At 35.5% G+C, this 22,475-nt stretch overlaps 1 protein-coding gene and 1 non-coding gene across 2 annotated transcripts; one reads left to right on the top strand and one right to left on the bottom strand.

Annotated features, from left to right (window-relative positions):
- Positions 1-1,157: 1,157 nt before the first annotated feature.
- Positions 1,158-20,786, top strand: Dr1 (down-regulator of transcription 1). Its single transcript, XM_003478942.5, has 3 exons — positions 1,158-2,080; positions 11,225-11,388; positions 18,756-20,786. Exons 1-3 carry the CDS (start codon positions 1,861-1,863, stop codon positions 18,900-18,902), a joined length of 531 nt encoding a protein of 176 aa, XP_003478990.1. The 5' UTR covers positions 1,158-1,860; the 3' UTR covers positions 18,903-20,786.
- On the bottom strand, positions 14,095-14,231 carry LOC111754335 (small nucleolar RNA SNORA2/SNORA34 family). Its single transcript, XR_002789038.1, has one exon. It is a non-coding gene; the product is annotated as a small nucleolar RNA SNORA2/SNORA34 family (small nucleolar RNA).
- Positions 20,787-22,475: the final 1,689 nt, after the last annotated feature.

Below are 22,475 nucleotides of genomic sequence, written 5' to 3' on the forward strand. Positions count from 1 at the left end.
ACTTTTTAGAAATTGCAACATCCTACTACTTATAACATAGTCTCTTCTTTTGCATGACTCCAAAGGAAAATTTCGGTTTTCAAAAATAATGTAACTTCTGTGAAGAACCTGACACTTGTTGGAATTACTAGTAGCAAAATGCAAAAAGCAGTACTTAGCCGGAGTGGTAATCCCAGCGCTTGCAGGCTGAGGTAGGAGATTGCTGAGTTCGAGGCCAGCCTGGGCTACATAGTGAGTGTAACGCTGGCCTGAACTACATACGAGATTCTGTCTCAAGAACAAAAGCCTGTTACTTCTGATGCTCCAACATACTCCTTCCGCTCTTCAAAAGCCATCCTTTAATGCACCATGAAAAATGGATAAATTGGAACCTTGTAGTGGGCAATACCGTATGCAAGGCATTTCACTGTGCAGCATCTGACTTTTTGCTTTCGACTTAACCATTTGTAGTGAGCAAGTTACTCTCTCTCTAAGGTTTCATTTCGCATAAAAACTAAATTGGTTGGAGGGCTACAGAGTTTTGTTCACAATAATGTCATCTACACTATCCTTATTTAAAAGCCTTTTCACCAAACGTGGTAAACACAGGCACGTAAGTACCGCTGTCCCACCTTTCACTCGTTTTCAATTTCTTTTAAATTTTTTTAAATTTTAATTTTTTATCGGTACCGTGGATCGAACTCATGACCACACGCTCGCAAGGCAGGCGCTTATGCCGCTAACTCCCCAGCCCTTCGCTTTCAATTTCAATTCGGGGTTCTAAAAGAGTAATAAAGTACTAATAATATCCAGCGTTCCTTTGTCCTCCAACGGAGATGGAGGTTCTAAAGCCTCTGGTGGCTCCGAAGGGCAGAAATACCCACCCTCTGTCTACCCTTGCTGCTTTTCTTTGTAAAACGCCCAGTCCTGTGGCAACTGTTCTGGAGACTCCGAATTCGCTAGGCACACGGTCACCTCGCTGCAGACCCTGTGGAAGGGACTGGCGTCCCCGAGCGCGTGGCGGGACCTCCAGAAGCGGAAGCAGCTGGCGACAAGGACTGGCGGTTCCCGCCGCCATCCGCGGGGGAAGGGCGGTAGCTATGCCCGGAAGTCGGCCTCGGAGGGAGGCTGGGACCCAAGGAGCGAGACTTCCGGTGACGCAAAGGGTGTCGGGAGCAACTTCCAGCAAACCTTCTTCCTTGGCCTCTGGAGGAACCGTCGTAGCCACCGCATCGGCTTCCAAGACCTGCTTTCCGGCTAAACTGCCACGGTGGCCGCCGCAGAAACTTCCCTTGTGCTTCGCTCTGTTCATAGCCGTTCCCAGGCGACTGCCGCAGTTCGAGCGGTGGTAGCGGCCGACATGTTGTGAGGCGGCGGCGCGGGTGTCTGAAGGATGGTTTGGCTGAGGCGGCGGCAACGGCTGCTAGCGGGGGCGGCAGCTGGGGCTCGAGCTCTGTAGAGCCTTGCCTGCTGGGTGTCCGCCCAGCGCCGTGGCAAGGCTTGTACCTCCGGATCCTGCCCGGCTTCGGCGCCGAGGACCGGTTAGGCGACAGCTCCCGCCCCTTTGAGAAGACGTGAAGGTGGTTCCCAGCCACTCAGATTGTCGGACTACCTTGCTGTCCCCTCCGCAAGCTGGACAGTGGTCTCCTCAGAGTCCTTACCTCCCCCCATTTCCTCTCAAACTCTCCCTAAATCTGTCAAGAGTCTAGTGTTCCGCCCTGCTGAGCCCGGTTGTACTCCCTTCCTCGTTTTCTCTGTCCTCTTCTAAGAGTACTCTGGGGATCATTATCGGAGGCGGCCTTTTTGAGAAGTCTCTGTGAAATAGTGGACCAGAGCCAGCGAGTTTTTAAAAGTCAGAGCTCGGAAAGACAGGAAGGTACGATGGCTTCCTCATCTGGCAACGATGATGATCTCACTATCCCCAGAGCTGCTATCAATAAGATGATCAAAGAGACTCTTCCCAATGTCCGGGTGGCCAACGATGCCCGAGAGCTGGTGGTGAACTGCTGCACTGAATTCATCCACCTTATATCATCTGAAGCCAATGAGATTTGCAACAAATCAGAGAAGAAGACTATCTCACCAGAGCACGTCATCCAAGGTAGGTCGTTTCTATGGAATTTGGTTTAAATGAGGGTACAGAGGGAAAGGAGACAGTTTCCTAACCTGTCCGTGTCAGATTCTTATTTTCCTCTTCACTGGTAGGTTTAAAGAAAAAAACCTCTGGGTTAGGGAGGCTGCTGAGGTCTTAAGAAAATACCTTGTAACCTTTTTCAGTCGGCATTTTTCATCCAACGAATACAAACAAGGATTGCAAATATTAAAGTGAACAAATACTTCCAAAATACACTGTATTGTTACAGTTTACAACTAGCTCTGCAAGCAACGAGAATTTCCTGCCTGCAGTTGAACTTGGATAACGATGATTGGGAAAGGAACCCAAAACTTCTGCCTTGCAAAGTTAAAATTCAGACAGAACTTCAAGAATTCGTGAAGTCAGGACACCCATTTCTGCATGACGATTTTGTCAATGTAGAGGAAACGATTTTCTGAACCCAGATACTTAGCATGAATGTGTACAACGTTGTAAAGTTTATTGGCGTTGAATAAAGGGTGGGATGTGCATCTGGTTACTCCTTTTAGAAAATGGTAAATGTTCTCTATATTCAAACCTATCTATCCATCTATCTATGTATATATTGCTTATATGTCGCTTACTTTGTTTTTACTGAAACACTCCTTTTAGAAAATGGTAAATGTTACATTCAAATATTTTTTTTTATATATATATTGCTTGTATGTCGATTGCTTTGTTCTTTTTTGTTTGACTTTTTGGAGATAATTTAAAAGGTTGGATTGAGAGGTTATATAACACGTGATTTTTGCTTTCTTTTGTTTTTTGAGACAGCTATATTTTTCAGGCTGGCCTTAAAGTCCTAAGACATGATTTTTTTTTTTATATGGACCATTTCCCTGTCCTGTTCTGTCATTCCAGTTGGATGCATATATACACTTAAGTTTTTTTTGAAAAGCACTTCTAAAAGTTTCAGCAGTTTCTTCTCGCTTGTCTTGGATTTAGTCTAGTTACAAGAATTTGGGAGGTTAAATTATGATGATTTCAGGAAGGGCAGACAATTGCTAGTCATGGTGTTTGAGGAAGCACTTTCTGTAACTTGTAGGTATACTTTTAGGAAACAGTTACATTCAATTTGATGTGATAATTTGTCTTTTGTAATCTAATTCCAGCAATGCCTTGATTGCTTTTGCAGTCAGGTTGAAAAAACCTTGATCAATTTTAATCATACTGAGAGGCAAGTACTCTTATTTCTTTTTTGTAATTTAACTTTTTAAAACTTGATTTTCCTGTTGCTGTGAAGTAGAGATCATATCTGTCATATTGATCATATCCACTATTTTATGCCAATATTGACAAAAAGATTAAATGTTTCACTTTTGAACTTTTATGACATCCTGAAGGTAGATTTAAAATATGTCCTGCTGGGATGGGCATGTAGTTCAGTGGTAGAACACTTACTGTCATGTAAGTCCTTGGGTTTGATCTCCAGCACAACTAGGGGAAGACACACACATATACAAACATATACACACACTACCATTTTAGTATTTTACATATACTCAGTATCATTTCAGTACAGAGGAGGAAAAAACCCTAAGAAAAGGCGTATTTGATTCTTTTTGTTTTGTTTTTTGAGACAGTCTCACTATCTAGTTAAGGCTAACTTGAACTCACTACACAGCTGAGGCTGGCCTTGAACTCAAAATGATCCACCTCCTTAGCCGCCCAGCTGCTGAGATTTTAAGTGTGTACCACCATGCCTTTGATTCTTAAAGTGATATTGAAACCCTACTTCTTTGGTGTGCTGAATTGAAAGTAAAGTGAAACCCAAGTTGTTTATTTTTTATTCTGTGTTTTGTTTTTACATTATATATGTGGTTGTCATCATAAGTCTTCCACAACATAAACAGCATTAATTTCTTTTTTAAAATTTATCCAACAGGGGCTGGAGATTTAGCTCAGCGGCATAAGCGCCTGCCTTGCAAGCAGGCAGTCGTGAGTTCGATCTCCGGTACCGATAAAAAGGAAAAAGAAAAAAAAAAAATTTATCCAACACATATAGTTGTAATTTCTTTTTACAACTCAAAAAAGAAAAAAGTCCATTTACTAACCTTTCTTTTTTAATGAGAACTGCAGATTTTGACAGGCTTTGGCCGAACCGTGGTGGTGAACCTGTGGCACATGTGCTGCAGGACTGTTTGTGTCATGGAATCATTGAAAGCCCAAATGTTCGCCATCATTGGATTATTTATACTACAGAAACAAGATTGTTCAAAAACCTAGTAACATTACAGTCTGTCTTGGTGGGGAGAGTTTATTTTCTAGGTTATATTTAGATTTCTGATTGACATGGTGGAATAAAAGTGCAGCTGTAGCAAGCAGTATGCTAAATAGTTTAACTTTGGGATATGCTAAATTCAGTTTAGTGTATGAGTCAGAAAGTTACAGTGAAAGAGGATTTTCTTTTGTGTAATGAAGACAGTCTATTAACTTTAAAAAATTGTGTTGCCCTATAATTTATCTATGTTTAAAAAATATAACATTACTGTTATTAAGTAAGAATGTGTAATTTCACTGCAGTGGGGGAGATTTTATATACAATCTAGTACTAATCATTTTAAAGTTTTCTTTTGAGAAGTTAAATTTTTTTTTAGAAGAAAGTTAAAGGTGTATAAAGTATGTCCTTACAGAGTAACTCAGAAAGTAGGACAATCATAGTATATATAACCCTTCATATATTTTCCTGTCAGCATTAATTTAGGAATATAGGTTATATCCAAGTGGAATAATAATATACATTTTGTTTGTTTTGTTAATAATGTACTTTTTAAAGTAATATGATTCTATACTGAAGTGTAGGTTTTTTGTATTAAGTTAAATTAACTAGGCTTTGCATTAGCACATCTGACTTGCTACCTACCTGATTTAACATGTCAGAGCAAATTAAGCATTCTGAAGCAGTTCTATAAAATGCAAAGCTGAATAACTTTACTGTGAGGGAATAACACTATAACTGAGTTTAAAAAAAAAAAAAGCTTTTCCCCTCTTGGTTTGCTTATTTTAAGAAAATATGTGTGGTTTTAAGAATCACAGATACATGAATACATGGAATTTTAAGCTATTAAAGGTGTTTGTTTTTATTTCATTAGTGTTTTAGTGAACGTGTATTTTTGAATGAGTTCTAACCTGTTTTATGTTATGGAAAGAACTCACTTTGAGACTCAAAAGTTGTAAATTCTGTTCTGGAAATTCTTTGGTCTTAGGCAAATATGTTAACTAAACTCTTTATTTATAAGTAATATTTGATTCCAGGTATAATTTACAAGTTTTGAGAATCATTTAAGAACTGAAATTCTGTCTTAAATAAAATATGCTACAATAAATACTAATTTTCAAAGCTTGAAATTGTACTGATAAAAATACAAAGCTAAAGGTCTGTTTCATGTCATGGTGCCATGTGCACAGCCAGAATTAAAAACAAAAATATTTTAAATGACATCTTCTTAGGTTTTTATCTCTTGCTACCATTTTTTATATTTTACTATTTTGTTTTATTTTTGAGTTACGGGCTTACTCTGTAATTCAGGTTGCTATTCACTATGTAGCTCTAGGCTGGCTTGGAACTCAAAATGATCCTCCTGCTTCAGTCTCCCAAGCGTTTGAGATTACAGGTGTGTGTTGCTATGCCCAGATTGCTACCTTTTTTTTTCCTTTCTTTTTTGGTACCAGAGATCGAACTCATGACCTCTTGCTTGCCAGTTAAGCGCTTGTGCCACTGAGCTAAATCCACAGCCCTTGCTACCATTTTTTACAAGACTAATAAACAAGCAGTGCATGGTAGTGCATGCCTGTAATCCCAGCACTTGGGAAATTGGGGCCAAGGTTTGCAGCTGCAAGTTCAAGACCAGCCTGAATTAATCTAGTGAGTTTCTGTCTCTTAAAAACAAAAATGAAGTAAAGAAAGTTTGAGAAAGTCATTGAGTGATTCTAAGCTGTCTGTGTTCAGGCAGTTTTATTTGTTTCTTTTTAAGTCCGATCTCTGTCACACCTGTAAAATAAAATAAAAAGGGGTCACTTAAAAGCAAAATGTAAAAAATCCAGTTCAATGTACATAAAATTACTGTCAAATTGTTATAAAGGTTCTTAAATGCTTGCTTTGGATATTTATTTACTTATGGTACTGGGGATTGAACTCAATTGGATTTTTATTCTTAACCCATTGCAGCCAGTTATAAGCAGTGACTTTTTTATTTTGAGAGCGGATCTCAATAAATTGCCCAGGAGGGTCTTGAACTTCTGCCTCAGCCTTCCCCATGCCTGGCTCATTGCTAATCTTTTTTTTTTTTTTCATTGCTTTTTTTTTTTTCATTGTTTTTTAAATGAAAAAATATTTAATTCATTTGATGTATGGTCAGTCACAGAAATTCATGTTATAACAAAACTTTGCAAGGAACATATTACTCTTGTAAAATAAGACCAACCTTTGAACTGGGTGTGGTGGCACATACCTTTTAAATCTCAGGATTCTAAGAGGCTGAGGCAGGAAAACAAATGTTGACCCAGCCTGGGCACTTTAGCCACTTAGCCAACTAGAAAAAGTCATTCCTTTCTCAAAACACTTTACTACCATCTACCAGAAAAAGTGGCATAATACACATTTTTATGATGTTTACAGTACAAATAGCCCTCTTTAGGTATGATACTACTGGATACTAAACAACCAGCAGAGCCTTAAGTCAAATTTTGGTCCTGCTTAGGAGCCAATTCCCATATCTTTTTAATTTCTTCTTTGAGTAAAATGGCAGTGACTACCAATGATGTAAAATGTTTCCGTTTAAAAGATGCTGCATCTAGGTGTTTTGTTTTGGTACAGGGGATCAAACTCATGACCTCATGCTTTGCCCAACAGGTGCTTATGCCGCTGAGTCAAAATCCTCAGCTGTGTCTTTTTTTTTATATCTGTTAGTTAAAATGTGTTTATACTTCAGGTTAAAGTCACTGCATTTGTGAAATTAAATTATGATCACTTCTGTTGGGAATACAGTATTATATAATTGGGAATACTATATTATATAGCAGCTTTTAATACTTAATAATGTTAAGTATTAACTTTATTTACTTATTTATTTATTTTTTATCGGTGCCAGGGATTGAACTCACAACTGCCTGCTTGCAAGGCAGGCACTTATGCCGCTGAGCTACTTTTTAAAATTTATTTTATTTTATTTATTTATTTATTTATTTTTAGTATTAACTTTAGACTTACACATTTTTTAGAGCAATGTTTTGACTCTTAAGTGTGATTTTTTTTTTTTTTTTTTTTGTATTGTGAAACAGGATCTCACTAAATTACCTAAGCTGGGGGTTGGGGATTTAGCTCCGTGGCATAAGCACCTGCCTTGCAAGCAGGCTGTCGTGAGTTCGATCCCTGGTAATGATAAAAATGAAAAAAAAAAAAAAAAAGAAATCTTAAATACCTAAGCTGGCCTCAAATTTGTGATCCTCTTGTCTTGAATCTCTTGAGTAGCTAGAATTATAGTCAGTGTGTCACCCTTCCAAGTCTGGCATGCTTTTAAATTTTTAACGCAGGCCCTCCATGGTTGAGCATTAATTTGGTTGGTCTGTGTCTCTCTCTCTCTTTCGGTCTCTATCTCTGTTCTTGCTCACTTTCTCTGTATCTCTCTTAACCATCTTTTGGTGGACATAAAACTTTATAAAGTTTTATTTCAGTAGTTGGTAGCTGTTGTTTAATCCTGCAAGGCAAACAAGAAAGAAAAAATTCTTGGACCTTGTATTTTCTTTGCGTCTAATAATTCATACCACTTTGAAGGATTCTCTGTTGGCTTGATTTGTTAATTTTATAAATTTAAAATTTTATAAATATACTTCAATTTAAATGTAATGTCATATAACTGGTAAGGTTTTGTATACTTTTTAGGCTGCTCTTTTACATTTAAGAGAAAAAGGTAAGAAACATTCCAAGTTGATTAGGTGATTCTTAGATGTTAAAAGACTGTATTAAGCTGGCCATTGTGGTGCATACCTGTAATCCAAGCATTCAGGAGGCTGAGGCAGAAGGTTCATTGTGAGTTCTAAACCAACTTGGGCTACAAAAGGAGCTTAAAGCCAGCCTGAACTATATATAGTGAGACTCTGTCTCAAAAAGAAAAACAAAGTCAGTATTAATTGTTGGTTCCTACAAGCCCTAACATTGTAAACACATGCATTTAATTTTGTTTCCTCTGTGGGGCCAGTCTCTATTCTAAACTTTTTATATTCATTTATTCTTAAGAGATAGGTACTGTTTTGTTCTTTTTAAAGGTGAGTAAACTGAGACGCAGAATTGAAGGAATTCAGAGTCACAGCAAGTACAAGGTAGACTTAGGAGTCAGTTATAAAATTTGAATTTAGGTTACTCACTGTACTGCTTGTACCACTTCATTGTGCACACTATGTTGCCTCAAATAGAATGCAGCATGTTATTATGAAATAGTTGCTATTCTTAGTCTATACATTGAAAAACTGAAGATTAGCAATATTAAGCAACATATCCCACATTGTACAGATACTATCAACTAAGTTTCAGTTCTAGGTCTATTTAATTTCAAAAGGGAGAGATTATGTCTGGAAGGATTGAACAAGCTTAATTTGAAGATGTGACTTGATCTTTTCTTTCATTGCACAGCTAGCACCATTGAGTGTGGGAAGCTGTGGTTTTTGTTAAGAAATACCAAGTGGTCAAACGTATAGCAGAAGTATGCAGAGATTTAATGTTAGAAATAAAGCTCCAAGGGTACAGAGCTAGGGTGGGGGGTCCTATATCCTGGACTAGGGAAATCAAACTTTGGTTTTTTTGTTTTTTGAGACAGGGTCTCACTGTTAGTTCAGACTAGCCTTAAACTTACTGTGTAGCCCGGGTTGGCAGTTCTTCTGCCTCAGCCTCCCAAGTACTGGGATTTATAGTCATGTGCCACCATGTCTGGCCAGACTTTCTTTAGAATGTATTAGGAAACTGTAAGCTTTCACTTAATTTCCTTTAGTATGGTTTCTTTTTTTTTTTTTTTTTTTTTTGTCTTTTTCCTTTTTATCGGTACCAGGAATCGAACTCACAACTGCCTGCTTGCAAGGCAGGCACTTATGCCGCTGAGCTAAATCCCCAGCCCCCAGTATGGTTTCTTAATACTCTTATTATGTTTATATCCTCAAAAAGAGAAAAAATAAACCTGGTGGTGGTGTATGCCTATAATCCCAATAGTTAGTGGGCTGAGACAGGAAGATCCCTGTGAGTTTGGGGCCAGCTTTGGGCAACAAAGTGAGTTCAAGGCCAGTCTGAACAACATAGACCTTATCTAAAAAGAAGACAGACAGACAGAGACAGAGACAGAGACAGGCTAAAACAAAAGTTTTGGCTTTTATAATTGACATTTTTTAAAAATGTCAGTTCAGGGGCTGGGGATTTAGCTCAGCGGCATAAGTGCCTGCCTTGCAAGCAGGCAGTCGTGAGTTTGATCCATGGTACCGGTAAAGACAAAAAAAAAAAAAAAATTTGTCAGTTTAAGTGAAAAGTATAAGCCACCTACTCACTTATTTTTTCCACTGCTCCTTGAAGTCAAGAATTATGTGACGGTGAATGTGATATACAGAATGTCTTTTTGAGATTTTCAGGTAGAGTGTGTTATGGGAAGGCTAAGTTAATTAAAATTCACATTAATAAACAGTAATCTGCTTTTTGCATCAGATTATACCTTCACAACATTGATAAAAACAGCATAGTATACGAAATAGTTATGAATCATTCACAGTATCTTAAAAAATCATAATTTAAATGAGAAATGGATGTCTAAGGGTACATATGGTGATTTCCTTGAAAAGCAAATTGCTACAGTTAGAATTTGAGAGCATCTTTTTGGTTCATTACAGTTGTTGAAATAAGAACTGCTGAGCTATATTGATTTACCCTATTTTTAACCACCTAAATTTTATCATTAGATTATAGAACATACCTTTAAGGTGTGAGGCAGTATGTAGAAAACTATAAAATATAGTGTTGAATACTGTGAATGAAAAGGAACCTTTATGGCTTGTCTTTTCCGATTACAAAGGTCACTTAGAGCGTGTATTGTGTTGCTGGAGAAGTAGCTCAGTGGTAGAGTATTTTTCTAGCATGTGCAAGACCGGAATTAAATCTCCAGTACCAAAAAGAGCTTCAATTTAAAGGATTACCTTTGTTGTGAAATTTTCTTTCTAGATGTGAAAAATAAAAGGAGAGAATTTTTTATTAATATATCTAGCTTTATAGTCTTCTGTACTTAATACAATTTGTCCTTACAGATTTCTGTAGTCACACCATTTGTGTTGTTTTTGTTAAGTTTTATAGTCAAAGAAAACTTGTTGGCAGAGTATAAGTGCTATTTTTATGAGTTATTTTCACCAGTTTGTTTTTGTGGTACCAGAGAGCAAATCCAGAGCTTTATGTGTACTAGGCAACTATTCTACCCCTGAGTTATGCACTATTATTAACCTATACTGGTAGTTTTTAAACTTGGCAGTTTGAGTTCCTTTGCTAAAAATAGCTTCTGTTGTATATTGGACAAAAGAAAATTATACCTGTTCTTTCATCCTATCTACTTTGCAACAGTAGGGCATGTTTTATTAGCCCACTTTGCAACAGTAGGGGATGTTTTATTAGCCCACTTTTTCTAAGACAAGTGGCACAAAGTATTGTTAACAAAGATACTCCAAATATTTACCTTTCTGTGTTCTTTTTTTTTCTTCTTCTTCTTCCTTTCTGTTTTCTTTTAAGAAAATGACTGGCTTTTAATGATATGACTTACTATGAGTGCTAGGTAAAAAAAAATTTTTTTTTTTACTAAAACTACATGTTATTAAATTGAATCTCTCCCCACCATAGGAAGTGCTTTGATCTTACAAAAAAATTAAAATGAAAAATGAAGACTTTGCCTTGAAATGTTCTGTAAGTTTTAACTAATTTTCATTCTTACATTAAAAAAGTTGGTAAAAACATTTTGTCTCAGACAGTTGTAAAATAGGCAAAGTTTTTAGAAAACGTCCCTTCCCTCCCAGGAAAATAACACTGCAAAACCGTCATGTTTTGTAGTCAGGGGAGAAGCCACATTTTATTACCCTTTTATGTTTTTATTTCTCTAGCACTAGAAAGTTTGGGCTTTGGCTCTTACATCAGTGAAGTAAAAGAAGTCTTACAAGAATGCAAGACGGTAGCATTAAAAAGAAGAAAGGCCAATTCTCGTTTGGAAAACCTTGGCATTCCTGAAGAAGAGTTATTGAGACAGCAACAGGAATTATTTGCAAAAGTAAGTCATACATTTTAAATTATTTTTATCTGAATCTTTCCTTTTTTTTCTAATAGAAACCATGCAGGTATCTAAAATTACTTCCTAAATTTCAACATAATATATGGAAAGAGTTCTTTTTCTCTCAGTGATTGCTTGATTATAGTCTGTTACTTAGAGCTGGCCAGTTTGACTGTGATATATATAAAAATAAGTATTTGCAGCAACCTGTTTTCTAAGGAAAGCAACTCTGAAAAACTGTTAAGTTTTTATTTGATTGTTTTTCAGGCAGAATGACAACTTAATAGCATGAAAGGTGGTGGTACATGCTTTAATCTCAGCTCTTGGGAGGCTGAGACAGGAGGATCCTGCCTAGCCTGGGTAACTTAGCAAGACCCTATCTCAAAATGAAAAAAGGGCTGAAGATGTAGCTTAGCTTTTGTTCAATTTCCAGTACCACAAATGAGTGAGAGAATGAACAAAAGAAAAGGAAAGGGGGCCTAAATATCCTTAAAATTTATGCGATGGGCTAAGAAGAAAAGACTATTGAATTTTATAATGAATAATGCACAAAGAAAATCTGATATCTAATTTGTAGCTTAATTGATTCTTCTATATATCTTTAAAATATTCTAATTTTTGAAGGCCCAATTGAAGAAAGAAAGGGTGAAAATTTTTCTTCTTCTGTCTTGCTTATTATATCTCTAACATCTAATCCAATGGCAGCAAATGCATGTGTCCTGCAGTGGGCTGTTTGTATCATTGAAAGCTCCAAAAGGTTCACTGTCATGGACCTAGTCTATGAGAGATAGCACCAATAATAATATCCGTCTGTTTTAAGAAAATGCGGAGAGAGGTGGCAAGGTTGGCTTTTTTCCTGCTGAGTTTTAGTCTCTTATTTGAAAGTTTAAGTTGAACAGAAATTAATTTCCCCCCCAGTTACTAGAGTACTCATTATAACTAAATAGTATCATTTTAGACATACTCTTCCAAATCAGCATTATAGCTGATTTCCCTGCAGTCGTAACAGTTACTATAGTTAGCATTTGGGTCTTAATAGGTCCTAGACACAATTAAAAGTATCATTTAAAATAATCAGAAAAATATAGCTTACCAATATTCATTGAGTTCTGAATTTGTTAATTACATTGCCAAGTAATTTACCTGTATTAGTTCATGTACTCTAAGAACCCATGAGATAGTACAGAGAAAAAACTTTGAGGTTTTCACGAACACATGCAAATAGTGTTGTATCTGTATTATAATACATATAAGATATCAAAGAAAAAGTGATATTTTTAAAAAACACTAATGGCTGTTATTTATTTTTATTCTTTGCTATCACAGATTACCTAGAGGGTACCAAATTAAATACAGTGGTACTTTGGTTCACAGCCTTAATTATGTCCACGATTCTGGTTGTACACTGAACTGGATGAGAACTGAATCAAATTTTTAAAAAATCAGCATTAAACCTCACCTTTGAATTTGGTTCTGTTCTCATCCAATTCAATGTGCAGCCAGAATTATGGAAAAAAATCAAGTTCAAGAACAAAGATGCCACTGTATATGATGATAGAAAGTACTCTGCTAAATATTTCATATACCTTGCAAAATTTTATTAAATAGTATATGTGTTATGTCTATTTAAGAAAGATACTCAGGTGAAAAAAGCTTGCATGAAATAATTTATTTCCTTTAGATATTTATTGAAGTTTTCCCTGTTTATCAGGCATTGTGCAAAGTGCTAGGTTTACTACAATCAACAAAAAAGGCATGGTGTCAGGTATGGTGGCACACACCTATAATTCTAGCTGTTCACAAGGCTGAGGCAAGAGGAGCACAAGTTTAAGATGAGTCTGGTTAACTTAAAGAGACCCTGTCTCAAAAATAAAAATCTTTTAAAAAGGGCTAGTGCATACCTCAGTGGTAGAATACTTGCCCACTATGTGTAAGGCTCTGGGTTTGGAACACACATACACAAAGAGGGCAGGGGGAGACATGGTCTCAATTATTATAGAATATGGTCTACTGGGAAAAATTGACTTACATAAAATAGGTAAGGTTAGACAGTTTGGGAAGTGTTAAGACTTGTATTTAAAGTCTTGCTTTTTTTTCCCAAATCTGTATTTTTTTTTTAAAGGAGGTAAAATTAAACAGAACAGAACAAAAATAGGACATAAGAAACAATGTAAGAGATATAAATTTCAAAGCTAGACGACCTGAGATCTTCTCTATCATATTATCTCTTGTTTTCTTCAAAATAGTTGTCCATGTCTTCACATACAGAGAATTCACACAAAACAACATAGTATAAAACTGATCCAAAAAGAATGAGGAAGGCGTTTTAGGTCTTCAAAACCAGACAATAAAGAAGTCACTAATGGCTGTCATAGAGTCTCTCCTTCTCTTCAAAATGGCTATCCATACTTTCATGTATATTGAAGTTCAACAAAACGAAACAGGCAGGAGGGGAAGAAGTGCTTGGTTGCCTGGAGTTCCATGCCCCAGCATGGCATGGGTCCTGTCCTGGGCCACTAGAGCTTGCCACACTCACAGCCGCAGTGTGTGGGGGGAGGTTTGCTTGGTTTCCCGGCACTCCAGGTCCCAGCATGGCGTGGGTCCCAGTAAATGCCGGTGAGTCTCAGTAAATGCTGGTGGCTCCTGTCCTGGGCTACCGCAGCCTGTCACGCTCACAGCCACTCATGGCGGGGAGAGGTTGTTTCAAGCTGTTTCTTTTTAATGAATTGACCATTTCACTGTGCAGGTTCTGAAATGGCCAGCAGACCATAGAAAGACATCTCTTGAGGCTCCTGCTTGAAACCAACAGTGTCAGGAAGCTGCTGGCCTTGATTCAGGGCCAGCCAAATCTGTATTCTAACAATACTAATACTGTGCCAAACACTTTTTGCTTATATTTACCATGGAATTTTTAAAAATAGGGCCAAAATATACCAGGCACCTTGTCATATCTGCCTTCACCTCTCTATCCTCACCTTTTGGGATTTTAATTCTTCTTCTTAATCTCTTTGCTTTTTTATCCTGGCCTATAGGAGAAGAATCCCTAGTATTTCTTTCTTTTGTGGGGAAGATCAGAAAGAAGTAAAATTGTAGCAGCTGCCTTACATTTCTTCCTAAGAGCACAAAATAAGTTGTTAGTATAAAAGGAATCAATAAGTATCTTGTTTTTTGTTTTTTGGTTTTTTTTTGTCTTTTTTCTTTTAATCGGTACCAGAGATCGAACTCACGACTGCCTGCTTCCAAGGCAGGCGCTTATGCCACTTGTTTTAAAATCATTTTGTTTCATTTTCAGACTTTATTTCAAATACAAACAGTGATAGTCTCATTTGAAGCTAGAGGCAAATATTTGAAAAGGAGAAGGCTTTAATACATCAATTTAATGTTAACTATAAATTATAAATGAGTCATTTTATTATGCAGGAGTAAGAACCTTGAAACATAATGAAAAAGAACTAAGATGTGTTATGTACATTTGCCAACTTCCCACAATGAATGTAATCATTATATACTGCAACATGCTAATAAAAATTAAAAAATGAAAATTCCCAAAAGTGAATTAGGAAGTATATGCATATTTACCTCTATCATCCTTCATTCATTCATTCATTTGGTTGTTTCGCTACTTGGTTTTTTGCTACAGGGTCTGGCTATGTAGTTTTGTACTCACTGGGTAGCCCAGGCTGGCCATAAACTTGCAGCCATCCTCCTGCCTCAATCTCCCAAATGCTGGCTGGGATTACAGGTGTGTATCACCATGTCTGACTCCTGCTTGTTTTAGAAGAAAAGGGCCTTGGATAGGTTGGGTTAGAAGGAAAGATGAAAAATGAGATTAAACACCACTGAAAATTTTAATTTATAGAAATGATTACAAATTGTGTTAGTCAACAGTGACTTTTAGTTTTTTTATTTTGCTTTTTTTTTTTGAGACAGAGTCTCAGTATATGTAGTTCAGGCAGGCCTTGAACTCACTATGTAGCCCAAGTGGCCTTGAACTGAACTCAACAGTGATTCTCCTGCCTTGGCCTCCCAAGCATAGGGATAATAGGCATGTGTTACCACACCTGACTCAACAATAATTTTTAAAAGGACAAGAATGCTTTTACATTCAGAGAGAAAAGTATGCAAGAGTTGATCAGAAAATAATACATGTGTAGGGGGCTGGAGATTTTTTAGCTCAGTGGCATAAGAGCCTGCCTTGTAAGTGCATGGTCGCAAGTTCAATCCCTGGTACTGGTAAAAAAAAAAAAAAATGCATGTGTAAATTTTAAAAATGGAAGTTATCTTTCATGAATGTCTTTGTAAGGTATGATAAAAAATATGGTGAATGTTGCTTCTCAATATTCTTCCATCCAATGGAAGACAGGCTCAAGTGTTATATGTTGTTGATTGTACCTTATTGACTGGATCTGGCACCGTGTGACTTCTAGCTGCTCTCTAAAGTCAAAAGGACCATGAAAAGTAAATGTTTTGAATTAATTCAAGGCATCAAGACAGTCATAACAGTGCAACTAAAGAACAAAAGGAAGACTTTCAATACTGTTTCAGAAAGCAACAAGAATGTTGGTATGAATGTGTTCAAAGTAGGGGGACTATTCGGGGGTTAATTAATGCCCGTATGTATTTTACCATAATATCCTTTAAAAAAAAGTAAATATTTGTTTTTTTATCACATCTCATAAAAGCTGATGAGACCTTACTATTTAAGTCAGTTAAATTTGGATGCATCTAAATTTGCATGCCTCTGCAGACCATTAAATAAACTGTTAAGATGAAGCACATTTGCAGTAAAACCTTTGTAGAGACTTGAAATTATTTGAATTTTTTGTCACAAAATTGTAGATTAAATCCTCATGTTTTATTTACTCTGACATTTAAACTGTCTTTAATAAAACACTTAGTCAAAAAATAAATAAAAATAAAACACTTAGCCTTTTTTGAGCTCTTTTGATATATTCCTGACATAGAAGTAAGTTGGCAGTGTATTAGAATTGTGTCCATTTTCTTTATAAAGAGAGGTGAAAACGGTTATTAAAGAGAATACATTCTAATTTTCAAAGCAATAGGATATTTTGGTTTATTGTAAAAAATTTTTTTTCTTTTTTAGTTTTTTTTTCTAATACGTTTAGTCTTTTCCTGAGTCACTTTTTCCTCTGCCTGTAACCATGTCTCTCTTCCTTTTTTTTTTTTTTTTGTGTAATGTTATATCTTTTAAAATTTATGCCATTTACTTCTTATGATTTGACCTCTGTTTTACCACAGAGACATCTAATCACCAAGTTCTGGGACTTTTCTTCAGTGTTCGTTTTTCTTTTCAGTATTTAAAAAAAATAATGCAGACCTCTTCTTTTATTAGCCTGTAAGTAATACTGCTTGGATAGTCTTCCCCGAGGCAATTACATTTAGTTTCATCTTCTGCTTCATTACTATCACCTTCACTAAAAACTACTAATTCCTGTACTCAATATTTGTAAAAATTCAATTAACACGTGAGTCCCCACTATATATAAGAAGCTGTGTATGGTGCTACAGATGTACAGAGATGAAAGTACTGTATCATTCTTGTTCTTAAGAAACTTAGTGCTTGGTAGGAAAGGTATAGTAGATACAGTAGCAACTATAACATTGGCTGAGTACTTTAATGAAGAAGATAACTGTCATATGAGGCTAACTTCCATGAGAAGGAAAAAATGTGTAAAAGAGGTCACTTAATATTTTGGGGATATAAAAGTTCAGCTACTGAGCATTGTCTTAACCCAAAATTCAGCATTCTATGCTCTACTTTGTGACTAGATCTCATATATTACCCTACCACCATTACCAAACATACAAGTAAATAGCTGAAACCATCCAAAGCCTACACACAAAAACTATAGTACTATGTCTGTTGATCTGATAACCAAGACATCTGCTCAGTGATTAATTAGTAGGTCATATATAACATGGACCATGTGAGCTTTCATCATGCTGCTCAAGCATACAATTTAAAATTCATTTACTTCTGGAATTTTACATATTTTGATTGACTATGTGAGTACCTAAAACTTCAGAAAGTAAATTGGCATGTGAGGAAGGGCTACTATATATATATAGGGTAGTTTATACTGCCAATCACCTCTTGCTAGCTCTTTATTAGACTATGATGTCAGCAGAGGATTTCAGAGGGAGTTAGCAAGACTAGGGCACATAAATGGGCTTGCTTCTTTTACTTCCTGTTGACTTCCATTTACTTTGAGCAAACCCAGGAACACTTCTTTACCCTGGCTGCATCAGTTTGTTTTGTAAGGAACTGAGTCCAGTCTACATTTTCTCTGACACTTAGAGAACCAGCATGATCTTGTACCTTCCTCTTTAGGAGTATTGATTCCTGCTCCAAGCTCAGATACGTTAGCAGCAGGTAACTTATGCTCTTTCTTCAGAGGTCTGAGTTTCAGTTCCATGTGGTTGTTACTTTACATTTAAGTTTTAAAGATTCCAGCTTTGTCATTTGATCACCCAGTTTTAGAGTTGGTGACTGCTCCCTGCTGTTACTACTTCCATGATACCTTAATTTTCTGTTTCCCGTCTTTTTTTTTAATCAGTACCAGGCACCAAACTCACAGCCGTGCACTTCGCAAGGCAGGCGCTTATGCCGCTGAGCTAAATCCCCAGCCCTGTTTTCTGTCTTTTAGTTGCCTGTTACTATCTTTTACTTTAACACTTAAAGTTTTTCTGTTTTCAAAGTAGTGTGATTTCTGTCTGTTTCTTGGTTATTTATATCTTCACTAATACAGGAAGGAAGAAATAATATTTTAGTTTGACTTGGAAAACAGGTACAATTTCATTAGGTGAAAATCAGGAAATTTCAAATGAATGAATATTTGCAATAGTAAAGGTAACAAAGGTGAGAAAGTATGGTATACATTTGGGAAGCATTTTCACTATAATTTGAGGTGGCAAAAGAATTAAGTGAAACAAAAGGAAGAGAGAAAAACAGGAAGGAGCCAAAATTCTTGTATTTTTTTTTCTGTTAACATTTTCAGCTTGTTAGCTGGGTTTGTTGGCTTATGCCTATAATTCCAAACTAAGGCAGAGGATAATCTGGAGTTTGAGACCAGCCTGGGTAACACATAGTGAGTTCAATGCCAACCTAAAATATACTTTGAGACCCTATCTTCGAAACATAAAACACAGTAAAGCATTTTTAACTTCTTCACTAGAACAAAAGATCATAGAATTTTTGTTTTCTAGATAAACCACAATTATATAATAGTTGGAAAATATCCATGTTTATTAACAACTGTCTGTTATTTGGCTTATATACATTTAGCTAAAATATATATGCTTGGTTTTAAAAAAATATTATTTGCTTTTATGTTTTTGATGTTTAGGCTAGACAGCAACAAGCAGAATTGGCCCAACAGGAATGGCTTCAAATGCAGCAAGCTGCCCAACAAGCACAGCTTGCTGCTGCCTCAGCTAGTGCATCTAATCAGGCAGGATCTTCTCAAGATGAAGAAGATGAAGATGATATCTGAAATTCACCAGCTGAGTTTCTGTTTCCTCTATAAATGTTTTTTCTTGTACAACAAACAGTGAAGAAAATGCTTATCTGTAATTTTGTATGCATCTTTGTGGACTTACCATTGATATTCTAAGGATGTCTGCTGTTAAGTTTCATCTGTTATGTGCTATACGTATAAAAACTGTCTCTTTGAACTGTTGGAAATTTAAGGCTCAATATAATAATTTTGAATTTTTAAAAGTGTTTATGAAATTTTAGATAGCAATGAGCCCTTTATTTGATCAGTAAACAGTGTTAAAGAAAGCTTCAGGTTCATAAAAATACAGTGAAATTTATATAAAAGCTCTTAATCTGTATTTGCAACTGCTCTGTCCTTTTAACTAAACAAAAATTGGGAATTTTAAATTGAGGTTTGGTGTGGTATGAGGCAGAATACATTGGATCAGATTGGTTAAAAAAAAAGAGTTCAGTTCTATAGTATCTGAATTTTTTGTGTTTTAAAAAGAGTATATATACAGACAATGAATATATATATATATACTCAGATACATATACTTGTTTAGAGGAACTTCAGAATAAGACATTTAAAAACTAGAAAGTGTGTTCGGTAGTAGTTGTATAAATTTGCTGTTATTTTTTAATTTTGCTTTGTGTAGAGGTAAAAACTAGTTTTATTACAGCATAATTTATCTTGAGCTAAGCTATTACATTTCAAAGACTGCCCAATTTTGAGACTGTCATGAATCTATTTCACTCCAGTTCAGAATATTATTACTTCTTTAATCCATCCATGTTTATATTATTCAGATACATAATTGGAACTTGCTAAACAATTACTTGGGTTCCATTGGTTTAACCAAGGTTTATAAATATTCAGACCTTTGCCAGGGAAAGGAAATGAAAGCTAATGAGCATGCTTGCTATGAAAGAGGGTCCCCCTCCTTTTTTTTTTTTTTAATTTAACTTATAGCTGTAGTTTACTTGTTTGCTTTCAGCGTTACATTTACATTTTCTTGACTAGATGGCCTAGAATCCACTGCTACCTTTTGAAATGGTATCATTGTCTTCTTCATCATAATTGAATGATAGCTTTAAAAAAAGTTGGGTTTTGTTGAAGGAAGTGTGTCATAATGTATCACCCCTATTTGAAACAGATAGTTTCAACCTGCTTATTAAAAGGGAGAAGCTTTAATTTGGTTCCAATAAATAAAGAATGATAGTGATTGTTATAGGAATCTAGTATATAGAGAAATTGCATATTGTTTGTATTTGGGGAACACAAAGTAAAGCCAATTAACATGATATAAAGTTAATTAAATTCTTATGTCAGTTGCCAAATCATTTACATTTCTATATTTACCAAGCCCCAAAATAGATTCTAGTTGCAAGGATTCCAATTTTAATTGAAGAACTAAATAAGTAAAATTTATAAGTATTAGATATGTTAATGATTATATTTTACAGTTTTAGAAAAAGGGGAATAGTGTTATATATTTATCAAATACACTTCGCCCACATAATGAGGTTAGTAATTTTGATGAATATTCAGTTGAACTTACTTCATGGATATTATACCCATAAAGTGTATTTGGAAGGAATTGTTTTTTAAAAAGTAAAGTACCAAAGGTAGTCTAGTCTAGGGAAATAATAAGTGTTGGCTTTACTAATTTGTACTGTAACATCCTTATACTTTCTATTTTACATGTATCTATTTCTCAAGTAAATAACTTAGGTATTTTTCCATACCTTTTTCTTTCTGATGCAGAGTTCAGGTTAATGTTTTACTGCATCTGATAATGTATTATATGTTTGAAACCTAGTGACTTTTCATTTTGACATTCTTGTGATTTCATATGCTGTATTCTTGAAGCAATAAAATTCTGATGTGTTTTATAAATTGTTTTTATGTTTATGATCCATAAGGAGATTTCTTTTACCATTCTTACTAGTTTCAAGATGTTAGACCCAAAGAATATTTTGATTTTTCTGCCTTTCTCCTTTAAGAAATGTTTTAATTTTAGCATTTAAAAAGTCTCTATTAAATGTTGCCAGTCATTGAAAATTTTAAGTATTTTGGAGAAGCAAAATCGTTGGATTTTTGAGAAAGGGTTATTGCTTAGTAAAGGGTTTCTCCTACCCCCTTGAGTGTATATCTTTTTACCAGATTCTATGATTGATAAGTTTTGAAAAATATCAATTTTTAAAATTGCATATGCCATACATACAGAACAGTGTACAAATAAGGGTTTGCACAAATTAAATGTCACTAGTATTTACAGGAAAAGAAAGCATTATTATCTCACTGGTCCCTATTTTTAACATTGTCCTTTTCTCTAGAAGTAACTTCTATGCTCACTTAAAACCATGGATTAAGTCTGCCTTATTTTTCATTCTATGTAAATGTAATCATACACAATAGACTTTTTCACTTACTATTTTTGTGACTATTGCTTCTCTAATAACAAAATTTAGTGACTTTTCTCTTACAGTGCTAGAAATCACAAGTTGAAAATCAGTTTTTTAAATTTTTAAATAAATTTTAAAAATATAAAAATTAAGTTAACTGGTACATGTTAGGTACACATAATAATCACATTTATCATAGGAAGTTTGTACCTGTATATGCTTTACCTCAATTCTTTTTTTCCTCCCATTTCCCTCCTCTCCCTTCAACTCCCCTTCCTCTCCCTATTTACGAAAGCTTTACTTCCATGTTTTCCTTTTCTCGTTTTTTTTTTTCTTTTCCCTTCTTTCCTGTCTCCCTTCTCCCCTTCCTATTTCACAATGAGACCATACTCTTTAAATGAAATAAATGGGACACACTGTTGTAAATGGTACATTGTTTCTCTGGTTTGAGAAACTGAAAGTATAAATAAAGACCAAAAAGTGTACTATCTGAAATAGAGAGGGAATCTAGGAAGGGGAAAGGGAAAAAGAAAGAAAAGGGGAAAAAAAAATCAATTTCATTAGGCCAAAATCAAGGTATTAGCAGGTTTGGTTCTTTCTAAAGGCCATAAGGAGAGAATCTGTTCTGACATCTTTTTTTCAACTTCTAATGACTTCCTGTATTCCTGGACTTAGGCTGTGTTAAAAACTTGCTTTTAGGGGCTGGGGATTTAGCTCAGCAGCATAAGCGTCTGCCTTGTAAAGCAGGCAGTCGTGAGTTCGATCCCGGGTACCGATAAAAAGGAAAACAACCAAAAAAAAAAAAAAAAAAAAAGTGCTTTTGTTACTACATCACCATCTCTTGTACAGATCTTTCTTTGCCTTTACATTTGTAGCCCCTCTGGGTATTCCAAAATAATTCTCCAATTATACAGTAACTTATACAAGTTCTATGTGTTAGGGCATGTATGTCTTTGGAGGTCATTATTTAACCTACCAAAGGAAGCCCTTACCATACTGTTGCATGTATTTGCTTTTTGTTGTTTATTTCAAATCCATTTTATTCAAGGATAAAAGAAGAAAAAACAACAAATTCAAAACATGTCTATTAGGGGCAATATATTGCACACTGTCATCCCAAATCATTCACTCAGAGCATAAGACATCTGTATTCAATTGTCCGAACAATACCAGCACAAAT

The sequence above is a fragment of the Cavia porcellus genome, unplaced genomic scaffold (assembly GCF_034190915.1).
Source record: "Cavia porcellus strain 051 isolate PalLab524CR breed Dunkin Hartley unplaced genomic scaffold, mCavPor4.1 scaffold_1, whole genome shotgun sequence".
Lineage (NCBI taxonomy): Eukaryota > Metazoa > Chordata > Mammalia > Rodentia > Caviidae > Cavia > Cavia porcellus.

Excerpts from the sequence above, each read along its gene's own strand:
- Dr1 (XM_003478942.5), top strand. The coding sequence starts at position 1,861 with ATGGCTTCCTCATCTGGCAACGATGATGATCTCACTATCCCCAGAGCT. Across the intron at positions 2,081-11,224 it reads ACCAGAGCACGTCATCCAAG|CACTAGAAAGTTTGGGCTTT; the intron begins GTAGGTCGTTTC and ends TTATTTCTCTAG. Across the intron at positions 11,389-18,755 it reads AACAGGAATTATTTGCAAAA|GCTAGACAGCAACAAGCAGA; the intron begins GTAAGTCATACA and ends TTTGATGTTTAG.